The sequence below is a fragment of the Varanus komodoensis genome, unplaced genomic scaffold (assembly GCF_004798865.1).
Source record: "Varanus komodoensis strain SLA01 unplaced genomic scaffold, ASM479886v1 scaffold18_1, whole genome shotgun sequence".
In the NCBI taxonomy this organism is placed as follows: Eukaryota; Metazoa; Chordata; class Lepidosauria; order Squamata; family Varanidae; genus Varanus; species Varanus komodoensis.
This window is the reverse complement of record NW_025335548.1, coordinates 2271125-2282778: the sequence shown is the minus strand read 5'-3', so window position 1 is coordinate 2282778 and position 11654 is coordinate 2271125. Positions and strand designations below refer to the sequence as shown.

At 41.0% G+C, this 11654-nt stretch overlaps 1 protein-coding gene across 50 annotated transcripts in view; it reads left to right on the top strand.

Moving 5' to 3' along the window:
* Nucleotides 1-11654, top strand: part of TTN (titin) — a 283766-nt gene that overhangs the window by 254830 nt on the left and 17282 nt on the right. For all 50 annotated transcript variants that reach the window (XM_044426908.1, XM_044426892.1, XM_044426914.1 and 47 more), the window contains 18 exons: nt 78-374; nt 471-1058; nt 1149-1451; nt 1574-1870; nt 2130-2417; nt 2518-2817; nt 2939-3241; nt 3399-3704; nt 3808-5574; nt 5662-5958; nt 6299-6586; nt 6708-7007; nt 7097-9163; nt 9278-9580; nt 9668-9973; nt 10063-10353; nt 10469-10768; nt 10892-11197. In XM_044426908.1, the coding sequence (XP_044282843.1) occupies nt 78-374; nt 471-1058; nt 1149-1451; nt 1574-1870; nt 2130-2417; nt 2518-2817; nt 2939-3241; nt 3399-3704; nt 3808-5574; nt 5662-5958; nt 6299-6586; nt 6708-7007; nt 7097-9163; nt 9278-9580; nt 9668-9973; nt 10063-10353; nt 10469-10768; nt 10892-11197 (8907 nt within the window). The remainder of the gene's footprint in view (nt 1-77; nt 375-470; nt 1059-1148; nt 1452-1573; nt 1871-2129; nt 2418-2517; nt 2818-2938; nt 3242-3398; nt 3705-3807; nt 5575-5661; nt 5959-6298; nt 6587-6707; nt 7008-7096; nt 9164-9277; nt 9581-9667; nt 9974-10062; nt 10354-10468; nt 10769-10891; nt 11198-11654) is intronic.

The window sequence follows — 11654 nt, the reverse complement described above, 5'->3', positions numbered from 1 at the left end:
GAAAAGTAGAATGCATATGGTCTGCTTTGTTCTCGTGTTCTCATATTGTTGTTGTTATTGTTGTTATTATTTCTCAGAAAAACCAAGTCCTCCAGAAAAACTGGGAGTATCAAGCATTAGTAAAGATAGCGTCTCTCTTGTGTGGCTAAAACCAGAACATGATGGCGGAAGCAGAATTGTAGGCTACCTTGTTGAAGCTCTGGAGAAAGGGCAGCAAAAATGGGTCAAATGTGCTGTTGTCAAGACAACACATCATGTTGTCCAGGGTCTCCGAGAGAACATGGAATACTACTTCAGAGTGTTTGCTGAAAACCAAGCTGGTCTGAGTGACCCTAAAGAGCTTCTTCTACCTGTTACAGTCAAAGAACAACTTGGTATGTCTTCCAATACTAAGGATAGAGTTTATATGAATTTAACTCAAATGCACTTTTACACCACTGTTTTTAACATATTGTAAATGCCTTTTTCAGAGTCTCCTGAGATTGACATGAAAGGTTTCCCGAACCACACAGTTTATGTACGAGCAGGTTCAAACCTAAAGGTTGAAATTCCACTTTCTGGAAAACCATTGCCAAAGGTGACTTTGTCTAAAGATGGTGTTCCTCTCAAACCAACCATGAGGTTCCACACAGAAACTACAGCAGAAAGTGTCATAGTCAACCTTAAAGAGAGCATGGCTGCTGATGCTGGTCATTATGACATAACCGCTGCCAACTCCAGTGGAACTACTAAATCTTACATTAAGATCGTTGTCCTGGACAGACCAGGCCCTCCTGTTGGTCCCATCGTTGTTAGTGATATCACTGAACAAGGTGTTACACTTAAGTGGGAACCACCACTTTATGATGGTGGAAGTCAAGTAACCAATTACATTGTGCTGAAAAGAGAAACGAGCACCGCTGTGTGGACTGAAGTGTCTGCAACAGTCGCTAGAAACGTTATTAAGATCATGAAGCTAACAACAGGAGAAGAATATCAGTTCCGCATCAAAGCAGAAAATCGCTTTGGCATAAGTGACCATATTGATTCAGCGTGTGTAACTGTTAAGCTGCCTTACAGTAAGTAACTTCTTGTTTGTTCCTTTTTCTTGAATTTTTCAGATTTGGATTTGGTTTGGATTTATTAACTTGTACTTAACTTTTATTTAGCAACACCGGGACCTCCATCTACACCATGGATCACCAATGTAACCCGAGAATGCATCACTGTTGGGTGGCATGAACCTGTTTCAAATGGTGGCAGTGCAGTCATTGGCTATCATCTGGAAATGAAGGATAGGAACAGTATTTTATGGAAGAAAGCTAACAAAATGATCATACGTACAACTCACTTCAAGGTCTCCAATATCACTGCTGGACTTATTTATGAATTCAGGGTTTATGCAGAAAATGCAGCTGGCATTGGAAAACCAAGCCATCCATCTGATGCAGTACTTGCTATAGATGCATGTGGTAAGTGGAAGAAAGCATAACATTTCAAATAATTAATTTAGTGGAAAATATGGTCTCTTTGGTGAGCCGGTGTTTAATAATGCAATTACTGATTGTAAATACTATTGTTTTTCATATTGCAGAGCCACCAAGAAATCTTCGTGTCACAGATATTTCCAAAACATTTGTGAGCCTTTCTTGGACACAGCCAGCTTTTGATGGTGGTAGCAAAATCACTGGATACATTGTTGAGAAACGCGATCTCCCAAATGGAAGATGGACAAAGGCGAGCTTCACCAATGTCATTGAGACTCAGTTTACTGTGTCAGGATTGACTCAGAATGCTCAGTATGAATTCCGTGTTTTCACAAAGAATGCTGCAGGTTCCATTAGTAATCCATCAGATGTCCTGGGCCCTATCACATGTCTGGATACTTATGGTAAGGATTATATCATTCCATAAACATTAATATCCAGTTTTATTTCTGGAAATAAAGGTCTGAATTCAAGGTTCTTAGTCTGACAGTACTATGCTGGTTTAAATTCCAATTGCTTTTTGCTGTCAGAGGATATATAAAATATATTAACCGGTACTGAATATTAGTCAATGTATTAATCTTCCTGCCTAAAAGCTTTAAGTCTTACTCAAGATTTGAAATGTCTTAATATAACTTTTTATTTTAATTACTTTTCATTAAGGTGCACCTGAGATAGATGTTCCACCAGAATATACAGAAGTGGTGAAATACAGAGCTGGCACTTCAGTTAAGCTGAAACTTGGCATTTCAGGAAAGCCCATGCCAACAATCGAATGGTACAGAAATGGTAAAGAAGTACAAACAAGTGCCCAAACTTCTATTGAAAACACCACCGAATTTGCATCCATACTGCTCAAAGATGCAACCCGTCTTAATAGTGGAAACTATGAACTAAAATTGAAGAATGCCATGGGTTCTGCGTCTGCAACCATTAGAGTACAGATACTTGGTATGTGTTAAAAAGCATTATATTGAGTTATTCTGTAATTTCAGTTAGTGCTGCCTGCTACTGTATATTCAAAACATCCCATTTCTTTTCCTATCAACAGATAAGCCAGGACCTCCAGGTGGACCTATAAATTTCAAAACAGTTACTGCTGAAAAGATTAGTTTTACATGGGAGCCACCACCCGATAATGGAGGCGCCAGTGTAACCCATTACATTGTTGAGAAACGTGAGACAAGCCGTGTGGTGTGGTCAATAGTTTCAGAAAAACAAGAACAATGTTTTGCCACTTCCACAAAGGTCATAAAAGGGAATGAATATATATTCCGTGTCCGAGCTGTAAATAAGTTTGGTGTTGGTGATCCACTGGAATCAGAAGCTGTTGTAGCCAAGAATGCTTTTGGTAAGCTAAAACGATGTTAATCAATAGATTTTTGAATATCAAAAGTATTGATAAAGCAAGTAGCAGATTTCTTAATTAATTACATTGGCATGAGCTGACTTTTATTTTAATCTAAATACAGTAACACCTGGACCACCTGGAATTCCAGAGGCCACCATGATAACTAAGCACTCAATGACCGTAGTCTGGAGCAGGCCTACAGTGGATGGTGGCAATGAAATAAGGGGATATTACCTTGAGAAGCGTGATAAGAAGAGTCTGAGCTGGTTCAAGGTCTGTAAGGAAACCATCCGTGACACCAGACAAAAAGTGACAGGGCTAACAGAAAACAGTGAATACCAGTTCAGAGTTTCTGCTGTGAATGCAGCTGGCCAAGGTCCATACTCGGAAGCATGCGACTTCATCAAAGCTGCAGATCCTGTTGGTAAGAATCCATGCATATGGATGTCCACAAATTCTGGAAAAAACAAATTATAGATTTTCTTGAAATTCCATGGCGGAAATTCAAGGCATATTTTATTGTTCTTCGTGGTTAGTGGTTGATGTTTTGGTGTCTCATTTTTGTTGCTTGAATTTTACAGAGAAACCTGGACCACCAGTTAAACTAAAGGTTGTGGATTCTACAAAGACATCTATTACACTTAGCTGGACCAAACCAGCATATGATGGAGGAAGTGCAATTACCAGCTATGCTGTAGAAAAGAGAGAAGGAGATGAAGAAGAATGGACTGTGGTCAGTGCAAGAGGAGAAGTCAGAACAACAGAATATGTTGTTTCTCATCTTCAACCAGGGATCAATTACTACTTCCGTGTAGCTGCCATAAATATTGCTGGGCAAGGTGAACCTATTGAAATGACAGAACCTGTTCAGGCTAAAGACATACTTGGTATATAAACTTAATTTTTTCCTTATTATTTTAAATGTTTTCTACATCCAGCTTATCCCAAATATTAACAAATTATCTTGTTCACTTTAATGTTTCTTTGCAGAGGAACCAGAGATTGATCTGGATGTAGCTCTCAGAACCTCCATTGTAGCCAAAGCAGGTGAAGATGTACAAATAATGATTCCATTTAAAGGAAGACCACCTCCAACTGTCACATGGAGAAAGGGTGAAAAGAATCTTGGTGTTGATGAAAGGTACAGCATTCAGAACACAGAATCATCCACACTCCTCAGTATTCCTCAAGTCACACGCAATGATACAGGAAAGTATGTCCTCACAATTGAGAATGGAGTTGGAAAACCCAAAACTTCATTTGTGAATGTTAAAGTGCTTGACACTCCATCTGCGTGCCAGAGACTGCATCTTAAAAATGTTTCTCGTGGAACTGTGACATTGGTATGGGAACCACCACTCATCAATGGTGGTTCTGAAGTAACAAATTATGTAATTGAAAAAAGGGATGCCACAAAGAGAGCTTGGTCTTCTGTTACAGCAAAGTGCTCTCACACAACATTTAAGATAACTGGTCTGTCAGAGAAGACCCCATACTTCTTCCGAGTTCTTGCAGAAAATGAAAATGGTTTGGGTGAACCATGTGAAACTTCAGAACCAGTGAAAGCTGCAGAAGTCCCTGGACCTGTGCAGGACCTGGCCATGAAAGATTCAACAAAGACATCTGTCACCTTACAGTGGAGCAAACCTGAGTTTGATGGCGGTAGTATCATCACTGATTATGTTATTGAAAAAAGACTGAAGGAAGAAACAGAATGGTCATATGCAGGAACAAGTAAAGCATGTGAATTTGAAGTTGAGAAACTTAAGGAGCTTTCTGTTATGGAATTCAGAGTATCTGCAAAGAACGAGAAAGGAAGAAGTGATGGTGTTACAACAGGACCCATTACAGTGAAAGACTATGTAATAGCACCAGATGCAGACCTTTCTGATATACCTGGAGGCCAAGTAACAGTGAGAATAGGTTATAATGTACACGTTGAAATACCATATAAGGGAAAACCAAAGCCAACAATGAGTTGGCTGAAAGATAACATACCTCTTAAAGAAAGTGAACATGTTCGCTTCAAGAAAACAGAAAACAAAATAACTTTAAGCATTAAGAATGTGAAAAAAGGAGATGGTGGTAAATACACCTTAATTCTTGATAATAACGTTCACAGAAAGTCATTCCCAATTACAGTTATAACACTTGGTCCTCCATCTAAGCCAAAAGGCCCTGTAAAACTTGATGAAATCAAATCAGACAGTATGGTTCTTTCATGGGGTGCTCCTGAGGATGATGGAGGAGGCGAAATTACTGGCTACAGCGTTGAGAAGCGGGAAACTTCACAAACCAATTGGAAAATGGTATGTTCTAGTGTAGAAAAGACAACTTTCAAAGTTTCTAATCTCATTAAGGATGCAGAGTACCAGTTCAGAATCCGTGCAGAAAACAGATATGGAGTGAGCCCACCACTTAACTCTGTAGAAGTCGTAGCAAAACACCAGTTCAAGCCACCAGGTTCACCAGGGAAGCCTGTTGTTTATAACATAACAGCTGATGGAATGACCATATCTTGGGATGCTCCAATTTTTGATGGAGGTGCAGAAATTACTGGGTACCATGTTGAAAAGAAAGAACGAAACAGCATCCTGTGGCAAAAAGTAAATGTTTCACCAATATCCAATAGAGAATATAGAATTCTTGGACTAATGGAAGGCTTGGACTACCAGTTCCGTGTATATGCAGAGAACTCTGCTGGATTAAGTGCTCCTAGTGATCCAAGCAAATTCGCCTTGGCTGTCTCTCCAGTTGGTAAGTGACAACTGGTCAATGGGAAATAGCATGCTGTAGGACTCATCCTGACCTATCTTAATACATGTGCATATATCTTTATTTCAGATCCACCTGGCACCCCTGATTACATTGATGTGACTAGGGAAACGATTACTCTGAAGTGGACTGCACCAATGCGTGATGGCGGCAGTAAGATTGTTGGCTACAGTATTGAGAAGCGGCAAGGACCTGGTGATCGCTGGGTCAGATGCAATTTTATTGATGTCACTGAATGCCAATATACTGCTACGGGACTTAGCTCTGGTGATCGCTATGAATTCAGAATACTTGCAAGAAACGCTGTTGGAACAATCAGCCCTCCTTCCCAGTCTTCAGGGTATATCATGACCAGAGATGAAGCTGGTAAGCTTTGTTCATGGAACATTAAGCATGTCATGCAGAACCCCAAACTGTCCAAGTCTGGGTGGCCTACTAGATGGTTACCATCAGATCAGGCAACTGTAAACATTTCATAATCAGCTCCCTATGTACTAAAATGTTGATTCACACCATTCATTCCTACTAATACTTTGGAAGCATATTGATATGAACTAAATAATTCAATAAGAAACATGAATACTGCTAGGTGTCTATTTAAACTTATAACTCTAAAATAAAATAACTAATATGCCTTTTTGTATTGTGTTCTAGGAATATATATTACTGTTGACTAAAAATTATTTTTCTTCTTTTTTTTCTCTAGTTGCACCAAATATTGAATTTGGTGCTGAGCACTTTGAAGGTCTTACAGTTAAAGCTGGAGAAAGCATAAGACTTAAAGTTCATATCACAGGTCGGCCAGTTCCTCAGGTGACCTGGTTGAAAGATGGACAAGAGATTGACAAGAGGTTGAATATGGAAATAACTGATGCCATTGGCTATAGCACCGTCTTTGTTAGAGATGCTTCTCGGGATCATCGTGGAGTATATAGGGTAGAAGCAAAGAATGCATCAGGCAGCAAACAGGCAGAAATAACCGTAAGAGTACAAGGTAACTTGGCATTGTTTTCCTGGAATTCCTTTACATCCAATAGAGCAACTTTCATTGAGCAGTGTATCTGTTCTGTGTTAAATTTAGTACAAGAAAATTCATTGATAGTTTTCTATTACAGATACACCAGGAAAAGTAGGTGGGCCAATACGGTTCACCAATATTACTGAAGAGAAGGCAACATTATGGTGGGAGCCTCCAGCTAATGATGGCTGCTCAGTAATTACTCATTATGTGATTGAAAAGCGTGAAACCAGCAGGGTGTCCTGGGCACTAATTGAAGACCACTGCGAAGCCTGCAGTTATGTTGCCACAAAATTAATCAAAGGCAATGAGTACCAGTTCCGCATCTCTGCAGCCAACAGGTTTGGTGTTGGCAGGCCACTGGAATCAGATCCATTTGTAGCTCAAGCACATTACAGTAAGATTACTTTGCATTGAGAAGTCATAATTACCACTTTGCCAGCCTTATCTAGAAAGTTGCCTCATCCTGTTTCTTTTCTTTTGTAGCCGTTCCTGATGCTCCTGGCACTCCAGAGCCTAGCAATGTAACAGGAAACAGCATCACACTCACATGGGCAAGGCCAAAGTCAGATGGTGGAAGTGACATTGACCAATATATCCTGGAGAGAAGAGAGAAAAAGAGCATCCTCTGGGTTAAAGTATCCAGCAAGAGGCCCATCTCTGAGACAAGATTCAGAGTCACTGGTCTAACAGAAGGCAATGAATACGAGTTCCAGGTTATGGCGGAAAACAAAGCAGGGGTGGGACCACCAAGTGGTATCTCAAGGCTGATTAAATGCAGAGAGCCCGTTCACCCACCAGGTCCTCCTACTGTCGTCAAAGTGACAGATACATCCAAAACAAGTGTGAGCTTAGAATGGACCAAGCCAGTTTTTGATGGAGGCCTGGAAATCATTGGCTACATCATTGAAATGTGCAAAGCTGATTTGGGAGAGTGGCATAAAGTCAATGCCGAGACTTGCATTGCTACCAAGTATACTGTGGTAGACTTGGAACCAAATGAACACTACAGATTCCGAGTCTCTGCTGTAAATGGCGCAGGCAAAGGAGAAAGCTGTGAAGTTGCTGCTTCCGTGCAAACAATAGACAGACTGTCTTCTCCTGAACTTGATATTGATGCTAACTTCAAGCAGACTCATATTGTCAGAGCAGGTGCAAATATCCGTCTCTTCATTGCCTTTAAGGGCAGACCTGTACCTACTGCCACATGGTCCAAAGCAGATTCTGATCTCGGCCTGCGTGCTGACATTCAAGTAACAGACTCATTCAGTACATTAACTGTGGAGAACTGCAATAGAACAGATGCTGGTAAATACGTTTTTACTGTAGAAAACAACAGTGGTAGCAAATCTATTGCTTTCACTGTTAAAGTTCTGGATACTCCTGGGCCACCTGGTCCTATTACATTTAAGGATGTGACCAGAGGATCCATCACTTTGATGTGGGATGCTCCTATTTTGGATGGAGGTGCCCGTATCCATCATTATATTGTGGAGAAACGAGAAGCAAGCCGCCGCAGCTGGCAAGTTGTTAATGAAAAATGTACCCGTCAGATCGCTAAGGTCACTGATCTTGCAGAAGGTGTGCCCTATTTTTACCGGGTTTCAGCAGTAAATGAATATGGAGTCGGGGAACCATGTGAATTGACCGAACCAGTTGTAGCCACTGAAGAGCCTGCTCCCCCTAAGAGGCTAGATATTGTCGACACCACTAAGTCCTCTGTGGTTCTTGCTTGGCTTAAACCTGATCATGACGGTGGCAGTCGTATCACTGGATACCTCCTTGAAATGAAACAAAAGGGATCTGACTATTGGGTTGAAGCTGGTCAAACCAAACAGCTAACCTTTACAGTTGAAGGCCTCACAGAGAACAATGAATATGAGTTCCGTATCAGAGCAAGGAATAATGCTGGATACAGTCAACCAAGAGAAGCCTTCTCTTCTGTCATTATTAAAGAACCACAGATTGAGCCAACTGCAGATCTCAGTGGAATAACGAGGCAACTTATCACTTGCAAAACTGGTAGCTCCTTTACTATTGATATACCAATTAGTGGGCGTCCTGTTCCAAAGGTAACGTGGAAACTTGAAGAAATGAGACTTAAAGAAACCGACAGGGTGACTATCAAGACAACAAAGGATAGAACGACACTGACGGTTAAAGACAGCATGAGAGGTGATTCTGGGAAATATTACTTGACTCTCGAGAACACCGCTGGTGTGAAAACATTCACTGTCACAGTTGTCGTTATTGGAAGACCAGGTCCAGTTACACGTCCCATAGACATATCATCTGTGACAGCTGAATCCTGTGTATTGTCATGGAAGGAGCCTGAAGATGATGGTGGCAGCGAGATCACAAACTACATTGTTGAAAAACGTGAATCTGGTACAACAGCCTGGCAACTGGTAAATTCCAGTGTCAAACGTACACAGATCAAAGTAACTCATCTTACAAAATACATGGAATACACCTTCCGTGTCAGCTCAGAAAACAGATTTGGTGTCAGCAAGCCAATAGAATCAGTACCCATCGTGGCTGAGCATCCATTTGGTAAGGAATCATTGAGTCAAGACATGAATGCAAGTACACATTTTATTCAGTTTGCTTTTTCTGTGAATTGCATTATTTAACACTCTCCCCATTTTGTTTTGTTTTTTCAATTAGTCCCACCAAGCCCACCCACCAGACCCGAGGTCTATTTTGTTTCTGCCAATGCCATGTCCATTCGCTGGGAAGAACCTTATCACGATGGTGGCAGCAAAGTTGTTGGATACTGGATAGAAAAGAAAGAACGCAACACAATCCTTTGGGTCAAGGAAAACAAATCTCCATGTTTTGAGTGCGATTACAAAGTTACAGGGCTTGTGGAAGGTCTGGAGTATCAGTTCAGAATATATGCATTAAATGCTGCTGGGCTAAGCAAAGCTAGTGAAGCTTCCAGGGCAGTACTGGCCCAAAACCCAGTTGGTAAGTGCAACTGTTGAGGCAAATGTGTTCATTGTTGTTGTTAAGGGAATGATAGCATAATCATGTTCATCTTGTTTTCTCTTACAGATCCACCAGGTCGCCCAGAGGTGACAGATGTCACACGCTCTTCAGTGTCATTAAGCTGGTCTCCCCCATTGTATGATGGTGGAAGCAAAGTTATTGGCTACATTGTAGAACGCAAACCATACACTGAATCCGGAGATGGCCGCTGGTTGAAATGCAACTATACCATTGTCTCAGAAAACTTCTTTACTGTGACAGCCCTCAGTGAAGGAGAAGAATATGAATTCCGTGTATTGGCAAAGAACGCTGCTGGTGTAATTAGCAAGGGTTCTGAATCTACTGGCCCTGTTGCCTGCAGAGACGAATATGGTAAGAGACTTTCCTGTGGTTTTTAAAATTAGGCAGACTGTGTCAGGTAGTTAAGCTATCAAAATGTAAATTTATATCTCTTTTCATAGCACCACCTAAAGCTGTACTGGATGCCAGACTGCAAGGAGACATTGTAACAGTCAGGGCTGGATCTGATCTTGTTCTTGAGGCATCCATTGGTGGAAAACCAGAACCAAAAGTATTTTGGTCTAAAGGTGACAAAGAATTGGACCCATGTGAAAAGATCTCTTTGCAATACACAAGCAAGCATGCTGTTGCAGTCATCAAGTTCTGCGACAGAAGCGATACTGGAAAATACACATTAACTGTTAAAAATGCCAGTGGAACAAAACAAGTTTCTGTCTTTGTCAAAGTGCTTGGTAAGTATGCTATAATTTTCTGTGGCCATAACTTACTCCCTTCAAATTCATTTGAAAGACAAGCACTTATTTTTTCACTGAAATACTTATCCATTTATATTACCATTATCTGCAGATTCTCCTGGGCCATGTGCGGGCAAAATCACCATCAGCAGAATAACAGAAGAGAAGTGTACCTTGGCTTGGAACATGCCTCAAGAAGATGGAGGGGCAGAAATTACCCATTACATTGTGGAGAGACGTGAGACCAGCAGGCTAAACTGGGTCATCGTTGAAGCTGAATGTCCAACACTGTCTTGTGTAGCAACAAGACTTATTAAGAACAATGAATACATATTCCGTGTAAGAGCTGTCAACAAGTACGGACCAGGTGTGCCGCTTGAAACTGGACCCATTATTGCCAGGAATTCATACAGTAAGTACCTCTGTAACCCAATTAAGAACTTGTGTTTGGAATTAGGCAGCCAAGAGAGTTGTTTCTCACACACTAAATGTGAAATGTCTGTGTTTGTTTCTTTCCCTTTGAAAATATTTGTAGCTATTCCATCACCTCCCGGCCCACCAGAGCCAGTGAGTGTTGGCAAAGAGCACGTCATTATTCAGTGGCTCAAACCAGAATCAGATGGAGGAAATGAGATCAGCACCTATCTTGTAGACAAACGAGAAAAGAGAAGTCTTCGCTGGACTCGGGTGAACAAGGACTACGTCATTTATGATACAAGGCTGAAAGTTACTGGTCTAATGGAAGGCAGTGAATATCAGTTCCGTGTCACTGCTGTAAATGCTGCTGGTAACAGTGAGCCTAGTGATGTTTCTCCGTACATCTTGTGCAAAGACCCATCATGTAAGTTCCTGAAATCACAATATGCAGACTTCAATGCAGATTAAACAATGTGGAGGTCTCATAACCCTTGTGGTCGAGAACAGTCCAAAGGGATTGTTGGGACCATTCGTCCAAAGAAGCATGTTCTTTTTCCTGTCTTGTGTTTTCTCTCTCTTTTGGCATTTATATACCACTCTTGACCAAGTTCAGGGCAGCTGATGCATCTGCATCTTACTCAGTTACTCATGATACGGGCACTGCCATATTACCCAGACAGAATTGAATACCTGGAACAGACTGAGAAATCATAAATGTCTTGAATGCTGTAGCAGAATGGGTACACTTGAAAATTCATTTTCTATCCCAGTGTTCTAGCCAGCACCTATCTGGGTCAGAAATGTCTTTTTCACCTAAATTTTGGGCAAAAAATGTTGTCTTTGCACTAGGATGTCAGAGATCACAACAGCTACTGATAAAG